This window comes from Leptodactylus fuscus, chromosome 2 (assembly GCF_031893055.1).
Source record: "Leptodactylus fuscus isolate aLepFus1 chromosome 2, aLepFus1.hap2, whole genome shotgun sequence".
Lineage (NCBI taxonomy): Eukaryota > Metazoa > Chordata > Amphibia > Anura > Leptodactylidae > Leptodactylus > Leptodactylus fuscus.
This window is the reverse complement of record NC_134266.1, coordinates 102,145,711-102,172,351: the sequence shown is the minus strand read 5'-3', so window position 1 is coordinate 102,172,351 and position 26,641 is coordinate 102,145,711. Positions and strand designations below refer to the sequence as shown.

The window sequence follows — 26,641 nt, the reverse complement described above, 5'->3', positions numbered from 1 at the left end:
TAATGCATTGTATTGGCGTGATGAAGCAGTGCTGAATTCAGCTCTACTTCATCGGGCTAATAGAATGCATTGGCCAATCAGCGCTGGCCAATGCATTCTATTAGCGTGAACTGAGTTTGCACAGGGGTTCTAGTGCACCCTCGGCTCTGCTACATCAGATTGCTACATCTGATGTAGCAGTGCCGAGTGTGCATCAGATGTGTAGTTGAGCAAAACTGACTCAGCACTGCTAAGTCTCTGCATTCGCATAGGAATGCATTGGCCAGCCTTCGGCCAATCAGCGCTGGCTCTGCCGGAGGAGGCGGAGTCTAAGGTCGGACCTGAATGGAGACTGGTGTGGAGCGATCTTAGACTCCGCCTCCTCCAGCAGAGCCAGCGCTGATTGGTCGAGTTCCGTACTCTGGCCAATCAGCACTGGCCAATGCATTTCTATGGGGAAAAGTTAGCTTGCGAAAATCGCAAACTGACAGGGATTTCCATGAAATAAAGTGACTTTTATGCCCCCAGACATGCTTCCCCTGCTGTCCCAGTGTCATTCCAGGGTGTTGGTATCATTTCCTGGGGTGTCATAGTGGACTTGGTGACCCTCCAGACACGAATTTGGGTTTCCCCCTTAACGAGTTTATGTTCCCCATAGACTATAATGGGGTTCGAAACCCATTCGAACACTCGAACAGTGAGCGGCTGTTCGAAATGAATTTCGAACCTCGAACATTTTAGTGTTCGCTCATCTCTAATTATAGTCCTTACAAATCCGATTCACTGTTGAAAACGCTATTCATCATTACATAGTTACATAGTTACATAGTAGATGAGGTTGGATAAAGACATGAGTCCATCAAGTCCAACCTATAACCCTACAATCCCCTACAGTGTTGATCCAGGGGAAGGCAAAAAACCCCATGAGGCTCATGCCAATTGCCGTATTTCAGGGGAAAAAATTCCTTCCCGACTCCAAATCTGGCAGTCAGTATAAAACCCTGGATCAACGTGTCCTTAAAATCTAGAGACCATAACCCATTATATTTTTCTCTTCAAGAAAGGCATCCAGGCCCTCTTTGAACTTGTTTAATGAATCCGCCATCACCACTTCCTGGGGCAGAGAGTTCCAGAGCCTCGCTGTTCTTACTGTGAAGAATCCCCTTCTATGTTTCTGGTGAAACCTTCTCTCCTCCAGACGTAGAGGATGTCCTCTTGTCACTGTCACTGGCCTAGGAGTAAAAATATCCTTAGAAAGTTCTTTGTATTGTCCCTTCATGTATTTGTACATTGTTATTAGATCTCCCCGTAGACGTCTTTTCTCTAAACTGAATAACCCCAAGTTTGTTAATCTATCGTTGTACTCCAGTCCACCCATTCCCCTAATCATTTTGGTTGCCCATCTTTGCACTTTTTCAAGTTCACTTATGTCTTTCTTGTATATCGGGGCCCAAAATTGCGCACAATATTCTAAGTGTGGCCGTACCAGTGATTTGTATAGAGGCATAACTATGTCCTTGTCATGAGAATCTAGACCTCTTTTGATGCATCCCATAACTTTATTTGCCTTGGCAGCAGCTGCCTGGCACTGGTCATTAAAGGTAAGCTTGCTGTCCACCAAAATCCCTAAGTCTTTTTCATTGACAGTCTTACCCAGTAATTTACTATTTAGTACATAGTCATACATTTTATTACGTCGCCCAAAGTGCATTACTTTACATTTGTCAACATTAAACTTCATTTGCCAAGTCTCCGCCCATGCTTCCAGCTTCCTTAGATCCCCTTGTAATATTCTACTATCCTCCTCATTATTGATTACCCTACAAAGTTTAGTATCATCTGCAAATATAGACACCCTGCTTTGTAAACCCTCTACCAGGTCGTTAATAAAGATATTAAACAAGAGAGGACCTAATACTGACCCCTGCGGCACCCCACTGGTGACTGTGGCCCAGTCTGAATATTTACCATTAACAAGTACCCTCTGTTTCCTATCAGTGAGCCAGTTGCTAATCCAAATGCATATGTTTTCCCCCAGTCCCAACACTCTCATTTTGCATACCAACCGTTTATGTGGAACAGTATCAAAAGCCTTTGAAAAGTCCAGGTACACCACGTCTACTGCATTACCCATGTCCAGTCTTGAACTTACCTCCTCATAGAAGCTGATCAGATTAGTCTGACAGGACCGATTCCTCATAAACCCATGCTGATTTGGTGTTATAAGATTATTTACATTGAGATACTCCAGGATAGCATCTCTTAGAAAGCCATCAAATATCTTTCCCACCACAGAAGTTAAACTTACTGGCCTATAGTTTCCAGGTTCCCTTTTACACCCCTTTTTGAAAATTGGCACAACATTTGCTATTCGCCAATCCTGTGGAACAGACCCAGTCATTACTGAATCCTTAAATATTAGATACAAGGGTCTATCTATGACCATGCTTAATTCCCTCAGAACTCGGGGGTGTATACCATCTGGACCGGGCGATTTCTCTATTTTAGTGTTTTGCAGGCGGCGCTGCACTTCTTCCTGGGTTAAGCAGGTGACATTTAATTGAGAGTTTACATTACCCCTAATCATGTTGTTGGCCAATGGATTTTCTTGTGTAAACACTGTAGAGAAGAAGGCATTTAATACTTGTGCTTTTTCCTCATCCTCCTCCACCATTACACCCAGATTATTTTTGAGAGTGCCCACATTGTCAGTTTTTATTCTCTTATTATTTATGTAAATTGAAGAATAATTTTGGATTACTTTTACTTTCCTTGGCAATTTTTCTCTCAGCCTCAATCTTCGCCTCCTTTATTTGTTTTTTGCACAATTTATTTTTCTCCTTATACTTTTTTAATGCTGTGTCGCTACTTTCTTGTTTTAGTACTTTAAATGCTTCCTTTTTATCCCTCATTGCATTCTGTACTGTTTTAGTTAGCCATATTGGTTTTCTATGATTTCTGGCCCGCTTATTCCCATAGGGTATGTGTTTTCTAGTGCTCTTATTTAGTATATTTTTGAAGATGTCCCATTTAGTTTGTGTTCCTGTCACGTTGAGGACATTGTCCCAGTTTATGCTGCTAAGCTCCTCTCTCAGCTGGTTAAAATTTGCCTTCCTGAAGTTTAGTGTTTTTGTACCCCCTCTAATGAACGTCTTCTTAATGTGTACAAGAAAACTTATTATGTCATGGTCACTATTACCCAGAGTCCCCCAACCTCCACTTTTGATAATGTGTCAGGTTCATTTGTTAAAATTAGGTCTAAAAGTGCCTCGCCTCTTGTTGGGTCCTGCACTAGTTGCGATAGGTAATTGTCTTTTATTACTGACAAGAACCTGTTCCCTTTTTTGGATCTGCAGGTTTCTGCCTCCCAGTTGATATCAGGGTAGTTGAAATCCCCCATAATAATGACTTTATTATGCTTTGCGGCCTCATCTATTTGAGATCCCAATGCAGATCTCATTTCCCAGCAGCGTTTTTAACAGTAGATCACTCAATCTCTACGGACTATAATGATGATCTTTAAGTGAATCTAAGTTCATCTTCATAGCCCTAACAGATCCTGAGAGATAGGGCTCTAAAGTGTCCCCCCTCCTGCCTCAGGTACCATCTTAAGAGCTGCAGTAGGAGGGGAGAGGAGCAGATCCTCATCATCTGTGCATAACCTGTATGTGACCAAAGTGTGGTTGAAGGGGGGGGGGGGGGTAGCATAGACTTGTTATCCCCTCTCCTATCAATCAGAGGGTATTATATACCTTTGCTCTCTGTCACATATAAGTATAATGTAACAATCTCAGAACCTTAATCACAGGGGTATTCTTATGTAATACCCCACTGAACATAACCAGGAAGTTTATTGGCACTATGACCCAGACATTTACCATTGTCCAGGTCGCAGCTCCAAAAGAGTTGCACTAGACACACAACACATGCTCAAATTCATCAATAAAGTTTACATTTCGCCCTGTCCATACATGATCTTTCAAGAATAAAATATGCCTCTATAGCGATATTCATTGCATGCTAAAATAATAGTAATCACAATTTTCCCTAGAGATGAACGTGAATTGCTCTAATTTTTATAGGAGGATAGAAAATTATATTTTTATGTAAACTCCTATTTAATTTGCATGTACAAAATTAGTTAGCACATTTCTGCGATTTTGATGTTTCTTTAACACCCACACCTGTAAATGTATATGTGTGGTATGTATCAATTCCTCAAATCTTGCCGTTTTTTGCAAAGTATATTTTTATTGTAGAAAAGGATTGCTTGAGCATTCACTTTAGTGGCAAATTTGAATTTTTGTGCAATTTTTGCTTGTCTGTTTGCTGCAAAGTTGCATGAAGCTGGTTGTATATATGAAATATTAAATTGTGTTTTTATATATGGTATGCCATGCAATCTCAAAAAAGTTAGATTTTGGACAGAGTTTGTTATGTGCAGTATAGATTTTTATCATATTAGTGAATAACAGCAAAATATTTCTTGTCTTCTGTATCAGTGTTTTTGAGAGTTCGAGCTCTTGTTGTAGTTGATGTCAGTGGTATATATAAATTGTGTACACCTTGATCTATTGTTTTATATGTATTTTGTGCATGAATGTAGAATTGAATAGGGGTTTTAGGGGCAAATATGGATTTTAGTGCATTTTTTTCAAAAAATTATTTGATCTGTCACAAAGTTATGTCGAGGTGGACATGGCTATTGATAACCCATTGAGACAGAAGTAATCTTCAGGTTGTCTACTTCCAAGAAGTATATAGGGTTCAGAGGTTCACTTGCTTTTCATGGTGTGTAATCCCTACATTTTATAAGCTGATACTTTTTGATATTTCCAGCTTCAAAGCAGATTTTTTTTTCTTTCCAGTTTTGGTGATTTTATAAAAATTGTGAGAGAGTGAAGGGTGTGGTCTGGGAATACAGGTATAATCCAGCCAGGCACCTAAAGGGTGTATGGTAAAGACCCACACCAGGGAGGTCAGCTGGGTAATCAAGGCCTGATAAATCTGTGTGTGAGGACTGGGAAGTCTGGCACCAAACTGACAGAGCTGACCTGTCCAAACGGAATCTACAGAGCAGGTACTGTGCCACCCATTGTTGTTGCCAAGGTGGGAGTCTGGTAGCCAGGCTTCTGTATAGACAGGGAAAAGTTTGCTTGTGTTTAGTTTAGGTCTCAGCCGAGAAGGTTTTGTTTTGTTTATTTGTGCCTTTGCAAAGGCAGTGTATGCACTACAAGTGAATAAAGCCTGAACTCGTATGCAACCCAGTGTCTGTGTCCCTGTTTCCTGCACTGCTACTGAGCATTTACCTGAGCGGTACCCCACAAGATATATTCATACAGGTGTAGGCCATGGTGATATGAATGAACTCTGCACATGTTGAACTTTATTTTTTTGTAGGAGGTTTGGTGCATATAACATTTTTTTTTTGGTATCCACTTTTAGCAACTAATACATATTTATTAGCATTTTTTACAAAATATTTTAAATCAAAGTTGCATGAAGATGCCTGTTTGTGTACAGTACCAAGTGGTATTTTGACAATGCTGCAGGTGTCTACTTTAAGAAAACATATAGGTATAGAGGGTTAGTATGATTTTAATATTGCAATTTAGGTTTTATTTGTCCATCTCAAAATTATGAAAATTGCCCTGGCAGCCAGAGGAGAGAAAAATCTAACAACCCCTGTTAGTCAAAGGGTTAATAACTAAGTTTCACTCTCAAGGTAGCTTCCCTAGTTTTCTTAGTAAGGCTAAGGCCCCACGTTGCAGAAACACAGGTTTTATTTTGTTGCAGATTTTACTACGTTTTTTTTGAGCCAAAGACAGAAGTGGATTGAGCAGACGGTAGAAGTGTAAAAACTCCCTATATATTTCCCATTCCTTTTGTAGCCATTCTTGGCTTTGGATAAAAAAAACACAGAAAAATATGCAACAAAAAAGCTGCGTTTCCTCAACATGGGGCCTCGTGGTGAACTGTTGACATGCCCCCCCCCCCTTGACTAACGCCAAAGACCCTGACTGATCCCTCTTCCCCCTGCATTCCTGCGCGTTTTACTATACCCTATACTGGCCACTGCACACAGTATTAATGCCCCATAGTGGCCCCTGCACACACTATTATTCCCCATAGTGGCCCCTGCGCACAGTATTAATGCCCCATAGTGGCCTCTGCACACACTATTATGCCCCATAGTGGCCCCTGCACATACTAAACAGGGACAGAAATAGACTTGACAGGCTGAGGCTCTAGGGCCAAACTACCTACCGTTGCCACGGGTTATCAGGACGGATTTGAAACAGTGGTCCAAGGGCACGTATACTTGGTTTGGTCGCTGCGGCATCTATAAGATGAATGTTATGCCTCGTCTACTTTATTTGCTCCAAACCCTGCCGATAAATGTCCCTCCCACCTTTTTCAAATTGCTATACAGCAACCTCCTGAAATTCGTATGGTAGGGTGGACATGCCAAACTGGCTCACTCAATCCTCACTTTGTCGAAACAGTGGGGAGGCTTAGGGCTTCCTGACCCCCGCAGGTACTATGAGGCTTCCATGCTACAGAGGGTGTTAGATTGGTGCCGCCACTCACCCTTCATACAATGGATCTCGTTAGAAGGTTCTTTTTCGGGGCCCCCACTCCATCTCCCCTGGCTGGACTCCCCTCCTGCCCCCTCTTTACGGACGCATCCTACCATCGGCCCTACTCTGAAGGTATGCAAGTCGCTCTTCTGTAAAGAGCAGATCTCTCCTTCCCCATCTCCAATGCTGCCCATTTTAGGTAACCCGGCCTTTCCAGGCGGGCCTTTCCCTGGAGCCCTTCCGGCAATGGCGTGATGCAGGCAGCGGGCCATACACTTTCATTCCGGAGGCGCCTGGAGGTATGTTCTGGTTCCGGCTTGCTTAGGCATTCTTTATCAGACTTTTACTTGCTTCTGGTTTCCCATCCTCTGGGCTACAGGCCTTCCTTCCTCTCAAAGTGGGAGTCGGATTTGAATTTAACCTTCTCTGACTCACAGTGCCAAAGAATTCTGGAGTTCGCCCACAAGAGTTTAGTGGCTTGTAAATTCCAGGTGGCGGGTCGGATTAATCTCATTAAAATGATTGTCCTGCCTAAGTGCCTATATGTATTGAGCCACTCGGCCGTGCCCGTACCCCTCCGCTTCTTTAAACAGTTGGATTCCCTGATTACTTCTTTTGTGTGGGGCCAGTCTAGATCTAAGTTGAGGCTATCCGCTCTTCAGAGACTGAAACAAATGGGAGGTGCATCTCTCCCCGACCTGTTCCTTTACTACCTGGCTGGTCAGCTTCGTTTTGTTAAGCCCTGGCTCTCCCTGGAGCAGCTCCGGGGCCCGGAGGCGCATCTGGCCCATCACCTGGACTTGCGTTCCCTGTGGCCGGTGTTAGATACTCCCCAACTGTTTAGAGGCAAATTTTTGCCTCTTCACGCTCTGGCGGCACAGGTCTGGAAGCAGGCCCTCCTATTCTGACACCCCTGAAGAAACCCCCCTTTGGGACAATCCTGGTCTGCCTGACCTCTATGGGTTACCTGATGCCCGGTCTTGGTCCCAGTATGGTGTACTCTTCCTTTCGGACCTGTATGTGCAGGGGGTCTTTGTTTCTTTTGACTCCTTATCTTCCTCACGCGAGATTCTCCGCCAACAGTTTTTTCGATTTCTTCAAATTCGTCACACTCTCTCCTCTCTGTTTCCTGGTCAGCCGAGTGCCATTTCTGAATACCCTTTGATTTGTGTGCTACGTTCTCAGGGTGCGCGGGGTCTGATTTCTGCCCTTTATGAATATCTGATTTATGCTAAAGTGTTCTTGGCTGAGACCCTGGCCCTGACGCGCTGGCGCACCAACATCCCAGAGCTGACGGACAAGACGTTCCAGGATATTTTGGAATCTCCTCTCTACGTTTCTCCCTCGGCTAACAATAAGTTGATCCAATTGTTTATCTTGCATCAATGTTACCTGACCCCGACCCGCCTTCACAAGATGGGTCATTTGCATGCCCCGAATTGCCTCAGGTGCCCACACCCTCGTGCAGACTTCTGGCATATGATATGGAACTGCCCAATTGTACAGGCTTTCTGGAGGGGGGGGGGGAATCTCCTGGCAGACGTCCTGGGCCATCCTATCCCATTTTCTCCTGAAATTTGCTTATTTGGTATCCTGGACGATGAGGCTTGGCACCATCACGTCCGGATCTTTCTTCGGGAAAGTCTATTCTACGCCAGGAAGACTATTGCCCTTCGGTGGATGGCCCCTCGGTCTCCGCCAGTTTCTCAATGGCGCAAACTGGTTAATTCGATCCTCCCCTTTAACCAAATTGTATACAAAGGTAGGGGCTGCCCCCAGAAATTTACTAAGGTCTGGGGAGCATGGTTGCGCCTCCCCCGTCACCCAATATTCTGCCCCCTCCATGCGCTCAGCGTTAGGCGCTTACATACCCTGAGGTGTGACGTCTGCCAGGTGGATCCGTTGCCCCTTACTTGTTGGTAAAATTGTATACTTGCTGACACTGTAATGCCTTTTGCTTTTGCAATTTTCTCTGCTCATGGTGGAGAGGCGGGGGTGGTATGGTGGTGTGGCAGTACCTTGATTGTTTCTCTGTGTTGTTCTGTTTCTATGTTTTACCCTTTCTGCTGTTCTGTACATGTTTTTCTTGATTATCCTGTTTATTTTGTTGCATCGCCTTCAATAAAACGAGTTAAGAAAAAATTCCAGGTGGCGGGTTACAAGATCTTGACTAGGTAGTACCTTGTCCCTTCTAGGTTGCACAGGATCTTCCCGGGCTCCTCTCCTCTCTGTTGGTGCTGTGGCACAGAGGAAGGGACCATGTTGCACATTTTCTGGAGCTACTCAGCATTGAGAGATTTTTGGGAGGACGTTCACAGGCTGATTACCCAGTCCCCTCTCCCTTTCTCTCCTGCCCTCTTCTTGCTTCATCTCTCTGACTTCTCCCTTCGGGCCTACCGGAGGTCGTCTCTCCGTCATATGATAAATGCCGCTAGGGCCTGTATTCCAGCACTCTAGAAGTCGCCCATTCCGCCCTCTCTCCGCCACTGGATCCGTAAGGTGGAGGACATCCAGAGCATGGAGGATCTCTCTGCTTCGCTCAGAGACACCTGTGGAGCTTTCATGTCTGCCTGGACACCATGGATTTTCTTCCAGGACTCACAAACTTACAAGGATGTGATGGGCTGAGGGTTTGCCACGGACCTTATCCCCTGGGGGCTGGGGTCCCTCTCTTCTTCTACACCTCCCCCCCTTTTTTTTTTTCCTTCTCTTTCTCCTGGTTTCTTTTTCCTCTTTCGAGGTTTACCCTAGATCTCCCCGGAGCTCACCTCTGTTTGATTGTAATTGTCTTTTAGACCTGCTTTGTCATTTGTATTTGCCCTGTTAGGTACCCGGATCCATGCCCGGGATTTGTATCTTGATGGTTTGTGTTGTTATCCTGTTTATTTTCTCATAAATAAAGAATTTATAAAAAAAATAAATAAAGGGGTTGTGCAGGATAAAAAATTTTTTTTAAATTACAGGTGAAAATAAAAACCCCTATACTTTCTCTTGTGTCCCCCGTGTTTCTCAGCGCGGTTCGGTCATCCAGCTCAAGTTCCCTCTGCATGCGACTACCTGTGACCCCTGAGGCCAATCAGCAGCCTAAGGGAAGAGACCTGGGACGTCAAAGCCTGTGAGGACTTCAAGAAGACGGGGCATGGATCTGGACCATGCTAGAAGGACATTGAACCACTGGGGCTAGGCGAGTATGTTTAGTATGTTTTTTGGGGGGTGGGATGGGTTCACCTCCCCTGGGCTAATTATAAAAAAAGAGAAAAAGTTATACTGCACATCCTCTTTATAGTGTCATGCATTAGGCGGGTTATATTAAAGAGGTCATCCAGGCATAATTTGTTATGGTTTATCCTCAGGATAGGCCAGAGATACCTGATCTGTACAGGGCTGATACCCAGCCCTTGGATCAATTAGCTGTACAGAGCCACTTCTGGCACCAGTCCTATACATAATACGTGGAAAGAAGCAGAATGCTCTGTCCACTGTATATCAGCCAGGACCTTCACTGCATCTCGGAACTTATTGAAGTCAGTGGGAGCTGAGCTGCAGTAAAGGAGTCGGGTGACTAAACAGCAGATGGATCTTTCTGCTTCCAGGCCTGCGTTGTGTACAGAACAGGGACCAGAAGTGGCTCCGTACAGCTGATGGGGCCATGTGTCAGCCCCCTACTGATCAGGCACTTATGGCCTATCCTGAGCAAAGGCCATAAAAATTATTAACCTTGGACAACCCCTTTAATATGCATCGCGTAGTTTAATTGCCCCCTCACAGAATGACAACCCCCATCATTGCTCCCACATAATATAATGGCCCCATCACTGTTCTCCTTACAAGTATGGGGGACCAGTGAAAAGGCCACTGTATGGGGGGACCAGTGAAGTGGCCATAAAAAATGGACATTCCCTTAAAAAAGGTTGTCCATAAACTGGAGTGATAACTGTGGCGGAAAGGGAGGTGTAAAAAAAAAAAAAGTATACTCGCCTGTCTCCAGCACCCTGTTGTTCCCCACCTGTGTCTGTTCGATCTCATGGCGGCACCTCATTTCTGGAAATCCTGTACCTAATTGGTCTTTACAGTCACACGAGGTGCAGGACTGCCAGCAAGAAGGCGCTGGCACAAGACTGAATGGACACTGGCAGCGGACAACAGTGTTCCGGGGTCAGATGAATATGCTTTTTTATTTATTTATTTTTATTTTACACCTCTTGCCCACCACATCTGTTGCTTCTCTGCAAATCAGCTTTTCCAGGACAGTGCAGCTACAGGTAATGGTAGCAATTCTAGGAGCCTCGCTGTTCACTTGCCATCCAGGGTGTTGCACTAGGTTTAGATAGTGCAGTGGTGCACATGGTACAACGGGTGAGCAGCATGGCTCCCAACATGTTATTACATTTAGCTGCCCTGTCTCGGTACTATAACAAAAACATAGCACATAGGGGTCAGGAAATATCAAAAATACATAAATGACCCCCAAACGTCAGCCCAATAAAGGATATGTCTCAACCAAACAACATGAAATATAAACAAAAAAAGAACTGGAAAGTCCAAATAGTTAAGCCATTCAACATAAAGATAGTTGTAAAAATGTAATTTTATTTATACAAAATATCTAAAAAAGTCCACATTACATATAAAAATACCACACAGAAACTAACATTCAATACTGTAGAAAACAGGGCCACCCACTGGACGGGAGCCTGTGTTGTAAATCACCACGCTAATGGACAGAAACAAGAAAAAAAAAAAGCAGCATAGGCGTCCTTATAGTACCCTAATCACACATGTGTGTAAATACGCTGTATCCCTAAGTAACAGGATAAAGGAAGGAAGGACAATGTTTGTAATATGACAAGAGAGATGTAAGATATGTATATACAGCAATCAAGCAAAAGGAAAAATGCTGCTCAGTAGTTCAAGTGCTAAACAAAAAAGCATCCACAATTTCAAGTCTGTCCACAGTATGTCTCTAAATTGTGACAAAAACATTTCTTACCCATAATTTGTGGTGGTTCTAAATAGATACACAGGATCCCGCCATGCTGGTGTAGCCCACCCAACGCACGTTTCGGCGTGTCAGCCTTCTTCCGGGGGGCAGTAGGTTTAGGTGGTGCACATGGTACAATGGGCGAGCAGCATGGCTCCCAACATGTTATTACATTTAGCTGCCCTAGAAACAATTCCACTGGTGGGCCTTAGACATCCCAGTCGGGGGCATGGCCTGCGTTTGCATCGAGTAAGATGTGCTTCTCCTCTGTTCCTGCCCTGCCTGCCATAAATTGAGCCTGAATGACCTCCAAATCTCTCCCTATGAGGAAGAAATCGTCCTCTGCGACGACCTCAATCCCGGCTTCCTCCCAGAGCCCTGGACAGCCCGGCATATCTTCCTACCTGGTTCCCCCTCTGACATCTACACGGGCTTCAGCGCGGTGGCAGCCATCTTTACAGGCCGCGCCGGCACCTCCTGCACTGCTCCCGACTGCCTCTTCTTCCAATAATTGTCAAGGAAAGTCCTTGACAGCTGACAAACCCCCATAGCATCATTTTATAGTGACACCTACCTCTGTGGGTTTGTCAGTAAACACCAATGACTATCAAGGAAGGTCCTTGATAGTTGTAGTCACAGCATTACTGGCTGTGTATACGCATAAACACTGTATACACAGCCAGTAATGCTGCACTCTACTAAAAACAATGCATTAAAACAATTGCAGAGCTATATGAATGCCAAACAAACATAAAAAAAAGTCTGGAGACACATCTCATTACATATGCCAAAATCTAATTAATCACTATAAAGGATTTAGATTTAATGTTAATGCTTAGCATTGACTGGACACTCTACTTGTCAATCAAACATCAGCCTCACTAAAAAGGAATTTTAAGCTTAAGGAGAGATTTTTTTCAAAGTTTCAAAATCTTTCCTATAAGATCACACACTTCATACAATCTGAGTCTGCAAGAAAGAAAAAAACCTGCTACATGAATGCCAAACAAACAGAAAAAAGCCTGGAGACACATCTCACTGCATAGGCAGAAATCTAGCCAATCTCAATGAAGGGTTTAGGTTTAATGTTAATGCTTAGCATTGATTGGACACTCTAGTTGCCAATCAAACGTCAGCCCCCCTAAAAAGGAAATGTAAGTTTAAGGAGAGATTTTGACTAATTTTAAATTGTTATAAGGGATCAAAAATTTCATCCCATATGAGACTGAACTAAAAAAAACAACAACAACAAAAAAAAAACCCTGCTAAATGAATGTGAAACTACCACAAAAAAGACAGGAAACACATCAAATTACGTATGCAGAAATCAAGCCAATCACCATGAAAAGATTTAGAGTTAATGATATGCATTGATTGGACAGTTGTCAATCAAACATCAGCCCCACTGAAAAGGAAATTTAAGCTTAAGGGTGCATGCACACTACGTAACGGCGGGCGTGTATGAGAGCCGTACACGCCGGCGTTACAGCAGGGCTGCCGAACACTTCCCATTCACTTCAATGGGAGCGCTCGTAAACGCCGCTGTTACGAGCGCTCCCATTGAAGTGAATGGGAAGTGTTCGGCAGTCTGCCGTAATGCCGGCGTGTACGGCTCTCATACACGCCCGGCGTTACGTAGTGTGCATGCACCCTAAGGAAAGATTTCGAGGAATTTTAAAGCTTTACTAAAGGATCAAAAATGTTATCCTCAGGGCTCGTTCACATCTGTGCCCGTGCTCCGTTCTGCAGGTTTCCGTTTCCTGCACAAAACAGGGGTAGGAGACAGAAACCTGATGGCATGTTTCAAGCCCATTCATTTGAATGGGCTTAAAAAGTCTCCGGCCATGTGCGCCGGTGAACTTTTTATGCGCGGTGAAATAATTTTTTTTAAAACTGGACACAGAGTCCCTGCTACCCATGTATCTAGCATCATTAAAATAAGGCCAAGAATATCAGGGAGTCATGCTGGAGCCTAGGAGAGGTGAATACGACTGGTTTTTATGTTTGTCACCTCCACTGCGCCTCTAATCAGCATACTCTGGGGTCTGAAAATACCCAGATTAGAACAATAGTTTATGTGTGATGTCCCCCAAAAATGTAGTGTTCTGCAGAACCAACAATTTTAGAATTATTTTACCCAAACACCTTAGGGGCCAGTGTGGGACATTATAGTAGGTGAAAGGGCCACTATTGAACATTATAGTGTGTGTAAATGGGGAAATATACTGTGTGGAGGATAGGGAAGGGTGGTTATGCCATGTGGGGGTGTGGTGGCCCTAAGGCCATATTTTGGTATGACATCCATTCTTTGCTAGTTACACTCCAATGTGTGATATTTACTACGTTACTATACACTATACTGCTAATGTGCAAATGTAAAACACAGTATGTTTTTTTTACTACCTCTTAAGGAAAAAAAACTATTTTATGAAAACTACATATACAGAGTGTATATATATATATATATATATATATATATATATATATGAGATAAAAAAAACTACAAAGTGCTTGTCCAAAGCTGGACTATCTGCGCTGTGCAGTCTGCTCACCACCAACACAGGAGTATTGCCAGGGCTCCTTCTGGAGTCATGAAATAGTCAGCATAGGCATCACGCACACGCAAACCACATGTATTGGGCCGACCAGGACCCCACCGGATGGCAGTGTCGAAAGCCGGTTGCAATGCATCCACATCTATTTCAGGACTGTAGTCCCTGTGGTAGTTGTGAAGCACACAACAGGCTTTGATCACTGCATCCATGGTTGATGGTAGCAATTGGATTGCACTGGTTAAGACCCTCCACTGACTAACCATGATTCCGAAGGTGCATTCCACTGTTCGACGTGCCCAACTCAGCCGATAATTAAAAATCAAATCCACTTCCGGTCATCGAGTCCCCTCTGTGAGTATGGGCACAGCAGGTTTGGTATCAGAGGGAAAGCCTCATCCGATACCATTACAAAGGGGACTGGATCAGTGGTGCCTGGAAGTGGTCTGGGGGCTGGGAGCAAAAAGCCATCTCGAAGAATTTGCATACCAATCTGTGAAACTTACAACACCCGAGAGTCCCCATCCCCTGTACTGCCATAGGCACCAACATCAATGGCAACAAATTTATAGTGTGCATCAGGCACCGCCATCAGGACTACAGAAAAAAATCTGTGAAAAAGAAAACAAAGAAAAAACAAGGTTTGAATATTTTAGGCTTAACCCCCCCCCCCTATATTTATATATACACATACATAGCAAACAATTGACTGGCTGAAAAATCTTATGCCTTAATGCAACCGGACAGAAGTGCACACTATGGCGAATCAAAATAGTAAGCTGGTTGAAGAGGTAGCAGTCACTACTGAGCCCAAAATCCCGAGGTCACTGCAAAGATTCCACTGCCATATTAATAAAATACACCTTGATTCAACATAACACAAGGTGGGTAGGGATATATTACTGATTTTGAAATGGAGCCCAGGAGCTTCACATGATGCTTTTATGATGAAATGTCTAAGCAACAACAGAAATGCAAATAAAATAGAGATGTTAGTGACAAAAACATCATATATCTTACCGCAAGGTGATGAGCAGGCGTTCTTCAGCGCAGATAGCCTTTCTCATGATGGTATCCGGGTAGAACAAGTCAGGTTCCACCATATCTAGTAGGTTGTCAAAGCCTGATATTGTCAATCGACAGAAACAAAGTTTCTTCCTATCCTGGCTCTTCCCCGCCTTTATCTTCTGTTCTTCCGGTGGGTTGCATTCAAATACTGCTCGTGCGAAGTAGCGCTCCTCCCGTAGCGCTACTGCGCACGTGCCGGCACCATTTTTGTTGTAGTTTTAAGAACCCTTAGAACTTTTTAAGAACCCTTAGAACTACGCGAGCATGCGCAGTACGCTCGTGAACGTCTTCACTCCGGAAGAACAGAAGATGAAGGCAGAGAAGAGCCAGGACAGGAGGACGTCGCTGGAAGAAGAAATAAGAGGAAGGCGGCACTGAATACGACGTCGGATCGTGCATGTTTTTATAGTTTTATTTTAAAACGGGAGCGGGGTTTAAAATAAGATTACCAGTGCCGGAATAGCCTTTTTCAAGGCTATTCACGCATATGTGGGGCTCATACAGCAAAATTTTGCTGATAGAGCCCCTTTAACCAACGTGACTTCACACTTTGCCTCTTCTATCTTTCGGGAGCCGGTTGCGCCTACCCCTACGTTGTTTCGGAGAATCTGTAAGGCTAGCACTGGGACGCAGGGTTTGGTCTCTGATATTTACCGCCTTGTGTCGGACCCCACTTTTGAGGTTCTACCTAGACACCCGTATATGGCTCAATGGGAGACGTATTTAGGACAACCCATTTCGAGTTCCGACTGGTCCCCTATCTGGAATAGAGGGGCTAAAACCTCGAGCTGCGTTGTCCATAAAGAAAACTTTTTTAAGATGCTAATGCACTGGTACTGGATGCCAACTCTTCTCCATTCCTTTGATAAGTCAATCCCGGATTGTTCCTGGTGTTGTGGTGCCCGCCCTGCACATATTTTAATTTATTTTGTTCCTGCCCCTCCCTTTTCCCTTTTTGGTGTCAGGTCCGGGATCTCCTGGACCGGGTGATGGGTGCATGTTTCCCTCTCTCTCCTAGGATCTCCTAAATCTCCCCCCAGTTAAATTGTGCAAGCCAGCCCTCCGCCTGTTCTTACTTCACTCACTAGATGTTTAATTGCCAAACAATGGCGTCCCCCCCCCCCCATCTCTTGAGGAATTATACTGCAGGATCAGGAGTGCGCGGTCTCTGGAATACCTGACAGCAATTTTACACAATGAGGAGGAGCGGTTTCATATTGTTTGGAACGTGTGGGATGTGTTCTGGGCCACCCAGCCCCTCTGACTAGCTGCCCACTGGAACTTTATGGTACCCCTTTGTTGTCTCTTTCCCCCTTGTTTTTTCGTCTTGTCTTGTATGTGTCTGTTACCAAGCTGAATGGCTTTAAAGTGATAAAGCTGGTCCGCAACTTATTCAGGTTTTTATAAAATATAACTTTTAATTAGCCTTATTCAAGATTCAAGTTTATATTGGTGAGCCGATGTTTTACCTTTTTTTTCTAAGCATATATATATATATTTAACCCCTTCCCACCGATGGCATTTTTTGATTTTCGTTTTTGACTCCCCTCCTTCTAAACCCCATAACTTTTTTATTTCTCCGCTCCCAGAGCCATATGAGGTCTTAATTTTTGCGGGACAAATTTTTCTTCATGATGCTACCATTAATTATTCTATATAATGTACTGGGAAGCAGGAAAAAAATTCAGAATGGGGTGGATTTGAAGAAAAAATGCATTTCTGCGACTTTCTTACGGGCTTTGGTTTTACGGCGTTCACTGTGCAGCCAAAATGACATGTCCCCTGTATTCTGTGTTTCGGTACGGTTCCAGGGATACCAAATTTATATGGTTTTATTTACATTTTGACCCCTAAAAAAAATTCCAAAACTGTGTTAAAAAATTTTTTTTCTAAAAGTCGCCATATTCCGACGGCCGTAACTTTTTTATACGTAAGTGTACGGGGATGCATAGGGCGTCTTTTTTTGCGGGGCCGGGTGTACTTTTTAGTTCTACCATTTTCGGGAAATGTTATTGCTTTGATCACTTTTTATTCAAATTTTTATCAGAATCAAAACAGTGAAAAAACGGCGGTTTGGCACCTTCGACTATTTTTCCCGCTACGGCGTTTACCGAAAAGGAAAAATATTTTTTTAGATTTGTAGAGCGGGCGATTTCGGACGCGGGGATAGCTAACATGTATATGTTTCACAGTTTTTAACTACTTTTATATGTGTTCTAGGGAAAGGGCAGTGATTTGAACTTTTAATACTTTTTATATTTTTTTTATTTATTTTTTTTGCATTTATTAGACCCCCTAGGGGTGTTGAACCCCAGGGGGTCTGATCACTAATGCAATGCATTACAATGCTAATGCATAGCAATGCATTGCAAAAAATCATCCTTTCTTTTGCAGGCTGCATAGACCAGCCTGGAAAAGAGAGGATTTGCAGACAAGCCTGGGAGCCTGTACAAGGCTCCCGGCTGTCATGGCAACGGGACGTCAGCCCTGGAGCATGCTCCAGGAGCCGGCGATCCCAGCCAAAATGGCGGCGCCCATGCGCCGCCGGGAAAATGGCGCCTCCGGCGCCTTTGACCGCGGCGCCGGAGGGGTTAATGCCTCTGATCGGTCCGGGGACCGATTGGAGGCATTAGAGCCGGTTGTCTACTGCTTAAAGCCATAGTTACAGACCTGACATGCGCCGTACTATTACGGCGCATGTCGGGAAGGGGTTAATGGACTTTTGTAAAACTTGGACACCTATTGAATGAATAATTATTTATAAATTGAAGATGAATGTTAATGGAGAAACACGTAATAAGAAAATTGCAGCAGTATTTGGACAGAGTAATGAGGAAGAGATAGAAATTGACATTCATATTAACCCCTTCCCGACATGCGTCGTAATAGTACGGCGCATGTCGGGTGCTTTAAGCAGTAGACAACCAGCTCTAATGCCTCCGATCAGTCCCCGGACCAATCGGAGGCATTAACTCCTCCGGCACCACGGTCAAAGGTGCCGGAGGCGCCATTTTCCCGGCGGCACATGGGCGCCGTTCTTTTTGCCAGTGATCGCCGGCTCCTGGAGCATGCTCCAGGGCCGACGTCAAGTTGGCATAACACCCGGGAGCCTTGTACAGGACTAAACTACCTTAAGTCAGTATATTCAAAAAGAGATGGTACCTCGTGGCTTACGGATTAAAAAATTTATATTTATATATATTTATATGTGTCTGTTACCCCTGTTTGTCTTTTCATGGCTTGTTGTTTCTTTTCTTATTGCATCGATACTCTGTTTATATGTTTTTGGACCAGTACTGGTTTATTGGTTGTGTTATATTCTATTATTGTTAAAACTTCTTAAAGAGGACCTTTCACCACTTTTGGGCACAGGCAGTGTTATATACTGCCAGAAAGCTGACAGTGCGCTGAATTCAGCGCACTGTCGGCTTTCCCGATCTGTGCCCGGTGTGAAGAGCTTACGGCCCGGTACCGTAGTGCTCTATGGTCAGAAGGGCGTTTCTGACCATTAGCCAGGAACGTCCTTCTGCCTCGCGGCGCCAATCGCGCTGTGCTGTGGAGCCGGGAAGAACGCCCCCTCCCTCTGCTCATACAGCTTGTCCGTAGACGAGCATTATCAGGAGAGGGAGGGGGCGTTCCTCCCCGCTCCACAGCACAGCGCGATTGGCGCGGCGAGGCAGAAGAACGTTCCTGGCTAATGGTTAGAAACGCCCTTCTGACTGTAAAGCGCTACGGTACCGGGACCGATAGCGCTTTACACCGGGCACGGATCGGGAAAGCCGACAGTGCGCAGAATTCAGCGCACTGTCAGCTTTCTGGCAGTATATAACACTGCCTGTGCCCAGATATGGTGAAAGGTCCTCTTTAAATTAACAATTTAAAATTAACCAACGTGACTGGTATAACTCTGTATTTGAAAAGAGGACAATTTCAAATTTTGAAAATTCCTATTTTTTTATAAACAAATTTTCTCTTCAGGTGGATGGAGTTGGATCAGCATTCCCCTAGTTTTTTTTTTTGCATGGGCTGTGTATATATATATATATATATATATATATATATATATATATATGTTAATTTATACATGTTTACCATGTCTCCCCTTAAATTCCTCTTCTCAAGACTGAAAAGATTTACCTCCTTTAACCCCTTACCGATGTATGGGGGATGCTCGGTGTTTAAAGATGGTGGCCGCTCGGGAGTCGAGTGGCCGCCATAGCTGCTGGGTGGCTGTTGTTTTATATAGCAGACACCCTGCGCTAATGCCCGCGATCAGTACTCGCACCAATCGCTGGCTTTAACCCCTCTGGCGCCTCGGTCAAAGCTGACCAAGGCGCCATTTTACAGGCAAGCTACTCTATATACACTGCGATAGAAATGCTGGATTTTTGCAATTCATTGCAATGTCTTAGCATTGTAATGCATTGAATTAGTGATCAGACCCTCTGGGTTCAAGACCCAAGAAAAAATAAATTTTGAAAAAAAAGTAAAAAATAAATTATATAATAAAAAATAAAAAGTATTAAAAATTCAATGGGACGACCCGACCCCTGTAGATACTATGAGGCCTTCATGCTCTAGATAGTGCTGGAGTGGTGCTGTCTCTCTTTCAAACATTGGATCTCCCTTGAGAAGTGTTTTCTAGCTCCCCCCTACACTTACTTCCCTGGCTGGACTCTACATACCCCAATTCCCAGAGGTCTCACCTTACTATAGGACCCACTCTCCAATTGTGCAGGTCGCTCTTTCAAAAGGATCAGATCTCCCCATCCCCCATATTGGTCAACCCCGCCTTTCTGGCGGGTCTCTCTCTCCTGGGCCATTCCAGCAGTGGCGTGAGGCGGGCAGGCAGAGGGCTGTGCATTTCCATGCTGGCAGCAACTGTCGGTCTCACCAAGACCTACTCGCAGACCTGAACCTCCCTCCCCACGGCGAGTCTTTGAGCTTACCCACTTCCTCTCCATGTTGCCCAACTCCTCATGCTATGATAGGCAGCTCTTGAGGTTCATGAGGGCCTGTTCTGAGTCTGGCATGGTCAGGCACTCCGTCTCAATTTCTACTTGCGTTTGGTTTCCTTGGGCCATACACCCTGCGTGCTTGGCTAAGTGGGAGTCAGACTTGAAGCTGATCTTCTCTGATTCAAGTGTGCCAGAATTATTGAGTTCTGGCACTGCATCCACAAAGTGGAGGACATCCAGGACATGGAGGATCTCACCGTGTCTCTCCGAGATGTACGTGGGTTTTTCATGGACGCCTGGACACCAAAGATTCTCTTCCAGGGTACTCAGACATACAGAGGCCTGGTGGACTTATGCTGATTCGCCAGCCGCAAGCTTGCTGTGCTCAGTTTTCCCCTCCCCCCAGTTCTGTTAATTTCTCCACTCTCTAACCCCCTTTTTTTTTCATTTCTTCTTCTCTCTTTTCCTCTTCCCCCTCCCTTCTCCTTTGTCGGCGCTTTATTAGAGACTCGGCTCAGCTGCTGTATTTGGTTTTCCCTGTACTGTCGCTGCTCTCTGCTGTTTGATTTATTCACGGGCCCTTATTGTTTGGATTTGTCCTGTTATTTGTTTGTGTGGTTTGTTTGTTGATAGAAAAAAAGTATTAAAAATTCAAATCACCCCTTCTCTAGAATACACATAAGGCCCTGTTCACATGGGGCTAGGGACCGTGTATTTTGGTCCTGATTCTGACGCGGGAAGCCGCATCAGAATAGGACCAAAATGCGCCTGCCGTGACTTCCAGCTCCGGAGTAGGCCCAAATAAATTTTCTAGTCCGGAGGGTGCTGTCGCGAGGCAGGCGCCATGGCTGAATCAGCCGTGGAATCCGCCTGAAGAAAGGGCAGCTCGCTTTTTTTTCCGTGAGCGGGTACAAACTGCTCACGGAGAAAAAGGACGCTAGTGGTCTACATAGATCTCAATTGTGAGGGGGCGGATTTTGAGGTGGATTCGGTGTCAAAATCCACCCCCTCTTGCCCCATGTGAACAAGCCCTTAAAGTACTTAAATATTGTGAAACACATTCACATTAGGTATCCCTGTGTCTAATACGCTCATTCTACAAATCTATAAAAATATTTTGGTACTATTCCGTTATCGGGCCAGCAGAGCTTATCAGCACCAGCATCGGGACAGCAGCAGTCAGCATTTCAGCATTGGGAATGACATCTGAGGACTGACTGCTGGCCCGATGCTTGTGCCCAGCTCTCCTTCCATCTGCCCGTACCCCTCTCTGGCCCAGCTCTCCTTCCATCTGCCCCTCTCCCCGCCACGTGACTAGGCTTGACCGACATTACTAGTCGCCGGGACGCTGCAGGAAGTTTGTCCCTCTGGGTCACCATAGCTCCCCGCCGTTACTATGGTCAGCGCATCCCTGAATCTCCGCCGCCACTTTCAGGACCCTTTATTGAGCCCCGGTGTGTGCTATTTTTTTCCTTCCGGTCTCCGTTCTCTGTGCCGGCCATGGCTTCCAGTGCGAGCGTCTTTCTTTCCTCCTGAACGCTAATGGCCAGAATGAGAGCGCCGAGGTGAGGCCTAGTCGAGTGGCAGGGAGAGGGGGTACGGGGCAGATGTAAGAAGAGCTGGGGGGCAGCACTGGGAGGATGGATGGGGGCATTGATGTACTGGTTACTAGAGACAGGGCGCCAGCATCGGGCCAGCAGTCAGTCCTTGGGGCGGGCCAGAGAGGGGTACAGGGCAGATGGAAGGAGAGCTGGGCACAAGCATCGGTCCAGCAGTCAGTCCTCAGATGTCATTCCCGATGCTGAAATGCTGACTGCTGCTGTCCCAATGCTGGTGCTGGTAAGCTCTGCTGGCCCGATAACGGAATAGTACCAATATTTTTCCTGTACGGTAAAAGACGTAGCGGGAAAAGAGTCAAGAGTGCCAAACCGCCATTTTTTTTCACTGTTTTGCCTCTGATAAAAATTTTAATAGAAAATGATCAAAGCAATAGTAATTCTCAGAAATTGTATAAGTAAGAATTACACCTGGTCCTGCAAAAAAAAAAGAAAAAAAAGGCCCTATGCATCCCTGTACACGGAAGTATAAAAAAGTTACAGGTCTCAGAATATGGCGACTTTTAGAAAAAAGAAAAAATGGCATAGTTTTGTGTGGTGGAAATTTGGATTTTTGTTAAGGGGTTAAATTGTTAAAAAACCAAAAACATATATTGTTTTCAATTGTACCGAAACATAGAAGTGAAAAACAAAAAAAACTTTTACACAAGGTGTGGACCGAGTATGGTATTACTAACATTAGACTGGGCATCACGTAAAGAGCTTCCAGTCCCACATTATCATTAGCTCAGATGTAACCAACAAGAAAAGCTCCATTTCCAACCAGGGGATCATACGGCTGCTACTGGCCTCTTCCGCCCCCTCCCATGTTTGTGCAGCTGCTGTGAATGGCTCCCTACACTGTTCCTGTGGAGGATGTGATCTGAGACGTCTTCCTGCTCTCACAGCTTCTTCTACCGGGCAGAGAATATGTTTTTGGTGCATTCCTCTGACGTTTACTGGGGCCAGGAGCTGCCTCTTCCGAGGTTGACAGTGTGACAACTTCCTCTGCTAACATCCAGTCGTCCATGTTGTGAGCTTCCACTAGAAATGGGGATGCCGGGGCTTCCATCAAGTAATGCTTCAGCCATTTTTCACCCCCACTCATTCTGCCTTCAGGGTGAGCTGTTTGAGAACATCCTCCACGGTAATGTACTGCTCTAGATTCTCTTATTTGTCAGGCTGACATGTCTCCAGGTGAAGTTTAGAGTTTTATAGTAGAAAATCGTCTTGCTAAAAAAAAAAAACCTAATCAATTAGGATGATGCACAAGCTTACCTCATGTAGATTACAGAAGATTTTTATAGTCTTTCCTAGCAACAGTCTAAACTAATAAACTCAGAGATCAGTAACTACCAAAACCTCCTTGAAGTGGTGGGTGGGGGGGACCAGGAGAATACCACTTTAACCCCTTAATGACCAGGCCCATTTTCATTTTTACATTTCCGTTCTTCCCTCCCCACATTCCAAGAGCTATGACTTTTTCATTTTTCAATTCAGAGTTACTTGATGGCTTATTGTCTGTGAAACAAGTTGTACTTTGTAGTGGCACTGTTTCCTGTATTCTGCGGGTCAGTACGATAATGGGGATATCAAATTTACCTAGTATCGCTAGGTTCACACCTGCGTTCGGGTCTCCGTTCTGTGGTTTGCGTCTTCTGCATGCAAGAAGACGGAAAGCACAGACCGGGTCCGGCAGTGAGCGTTTTATGCTCTCTGCCGCTAAACCGTTTTTTTTAAATTCGGACACAGAGTACTGCATGTCCGACTCTGCGTCCGGATTAAAAAAAACGATTTTGCGGCGGAGAGCATAAAAAGCTCACCGCCGCTCACGGACGGACAGCTTTCTCACCCATTCAAATGAATGGGTGAGAGAGAGTCCTGCCTCTGTTTTGTGCAGGAAACGGAAACCTGCAGAACGGACACCGGGCGCAGATGTGAACGAGCCCTTTTTTGTAATTATGATAAATTTAAAAAAAAAATTAAAACATTTTCCAAAATAGACAATTTTTTTTTTTTTTTGCCATGTAACTTTTTGATATTTACAGAGTTGAGTATTGCGTCTTTTTAAGATGACGTTTTTGTTGATGCCATTTGGAGGTACATCTGATCACTTTTTTTTAAATCTTTTTTGAAAGTGTTGAAAAAAAAAACACCATTTGGCTATTTTTATTTTTCCCCCATATGCCACTTACCATATGGGATAAGTATTTTAATAGTTCAGGCATCTTTTAGCATAGGGACACCTAAAGTGTTTGTTTATTCATTTTTATTTGGGTGCCGCCATTTTGCCGGTGATCGCTGGCACCTAGTGCAAGCTCCAGGGCCGTATTCATTAGCATATGCATAAAAACTGACTTATTCAACACTACTGAGGCAATTTCCATACTAAAAGGATGTGCTTATCTAAAAATAACTTTTCCCAATGATAGAGGGGTTAAAATGTAAATAAAAGCATATAAATTTGGTATTCTTGGAATCGTACCGAAACACAGAATATAGGCGATGGGTCATTTTTGTTGCACAGTGAACATTATAAAACCAAATCCTGTAATAAAATCGCACAAATGCACTTTTTCTTAAAATCCGCCCCATTCTGATCATTCTGATTTTTTTTCCAGCTTCCCAGTACATTGTACAGAATAATTAATGGTAGCATCATAAAGAACAATTTGTCCCGCAAACATTAAGACCTCATATGGCTCTGACAGTGGAGATATAAAAAAGTTGTGGGGTTTGGAAGGGAGAGGTGGGGAGTCAAAAATGAAAATCGAAAAATGCCGTCGGCGGGAAGGGGTTAATTGTGGTTGAACACATGCACTGATCTGCCTTCAATGTTTGTGTATACAGCTACTTTTTCAATTACATCTGTTTTTTCTAGGCTGTAAGTCTAACCATATTCTTGCATTTTCATTTTAAGGAAGAACTGAAAAATTGATTCCTCAGTGTGAAAATAGAAATAGCTGCTTTTGGAAGCTACCAGTCAAGGCATAGCTGACATACAGATATGTATGTATACATGATGTTTTATTGTATTTCTTTATAATATTATGTACTTTATAAGGATATGCTCGTACATTAAAGGGGTTGTGACAATTTTACATCTTATCACCTATCCTAAGTGATAAGTGTTCAATCGGTAGAGTTTGATGCGTGGGGCCCCCACAATCCTAAAAACAAAGGGATACCTTGTACCTCTGTTTGAATACAGCAGAGATGGGACAGCTGTTCTTTCCACTCTATAGTGGTGGCATATAGGTACTCTCCTCCTATTACTTGATTGAGTTGAGTTCATTGCAGCTTTTTCCAGCGCTATAATAAGATAACGAAAAAATACACTTTTCTTCTGTCATCCTATAGAGATGAATAGAGTTTTTACATAAAGATGAATGCACACAGACCGAATAAGGGGGGGGGCTCTATCTGCCGTCACTTAATGACTGATGCTCTAATCTTTTTCATTTTTGCACGTTTGGTTGTTCAGGACAATTTTTACACTTTTGAGATGTAAAAATAAAACCTAAATTGAAAAAAAAAAAAAAAAAAAAATCATACTAACCCCCATACATATATATTGTAAATGCTGGTTACCAGGTAAATCAGGCATCTGGAGGCAAGGATATCAGCTCACAGTTGTAACTTTATTGGTAGCAGTTCACACAGTCCACCAGTATTTAAATCAGAACAGGTTTCTTCACTGGGAAGGTACAAAATCAAGTAACGTAAATAGTTCTTACTTCAGGATACAAAGAATGTAAGTCATCAAGGTTTTCTCATCAGTAGGTGATTTTTGGTTTTCTCCTCCAGACACACAGGGCAGTGTGTACAACACGTTTCTAATACAAGAGACAGCCACACCCACTTCCTTGGGTATCCTCAGCTCTTTAACCCCTTCCCGACATGCGCCGTAATAGTACGGCGCGTGTCGGGTCTGTAACTATGGCGACCGCCCGGGAGCCGGGCGGCCGTCATAGCCGCCGGGTGTCTACTGCTTTAAGCAGTAGACAACCGGCTCTGATGCCTCCGATCAGTCCCCGGACCGATCGGAGGCATTAACCCCTCCGGCGCTGCTGTCAAAGGCGCCGGAGGAGCCATTTTCCCGGCGGCGCATGGGCGCCGCCATTTTGGCAGGGATCGCCGGCTCCTGGAGCATGCTCCAGGGCCGACCCCCCGTTGCCATATCAGCCGGGAGCCTTGTTAAAGGCTCCCAGCCGGTCTGCAAATTCTCTCTTTTGCAGGCTGGTGTATACAGCCTGCAAAAGAGATGATGATTTTTTGCAATGCATTAGCATTGTAATGCATTGCATTAGTGATCAGACCCCCTGGGGTTCAACACCCCTAGGGGGTCTAATAAATGCAAAAAAATAAATAAAAAAAAAGTTAAAAAAAATATTAAAAAATATAAAAAGAATTAAAAGTTCAAATCACCCCCCTTTCCCTAGAACACATATAAAAGTAGTTAAAAACTGTGAAACATATACATGTTAGGTATCCCCGCGTCCGAAATCGCCCGCTCTACAAATCTATGAAAATATTTTTCCTGTTCGATAAACGCCGTAGCAGGAAAAATAGTCAAAAGTGCCAAACCGCCGTTTTTTCACTGTTTTAATTCTGATAAAAATTTGAATAAAAAGTGATCAAAGCAATAACATTTCCCGAAAATGGTAGAACTAAAAAGTACACCCGGCCCCGCAAAAAAAGACGCCCTATACATCCCCGTACACGCACGTATAAAAAAGTTACGGCCGTCGGAATATGGCGACTTTTAGAAAAAAAATTTTTTAACACCGTTTTGGAATTTTTTTTAGGGGTTAAAATGTAAATAAAACCATATAAATTTGGTATCCCTGGAACCGTACCGAAACACAGAATATAGGGGACATGTCATTTTGGCTGCACAGTGAACGCCGTAAAACCAAAGCCCGTA

General features: G+C 44.2%; 1 protein-coding gene across 3 annotated transcripts in view; it reads left to right on the top strand.

The window, feature by feature from the left end:
* The first annotated feature begins 22,643 nt into the window (after positions 1-22,643).
* Positions 22,644-26,641, top strand: part of BRPF3 (bromodomain and PHD finger containing 3) — a 62,399-nt gene continuing 58,401 nt past the window's right edge. For 2 of the 3 annotated variants that reach the window (XM_075264253.1, XM_075264252.1), the window contains exons 1-2: positions 22,644-22,861; positions 24,635-24,723. Coding sequence is in view for 1 of the 3 variants with exons in the window: in XM_075264251.1 (XP_075120352.1) it covers positions 22,793-22,861 (69 nt within the window). In the remaining 2 variants the exon portion in view is untranslated. The remainder of the gene's footprint in view (positions 22,862-24,634; positions 24,724-26,641) is intronic. The other variant, XM_075264251.1, reaches the window with a different exon arrangement.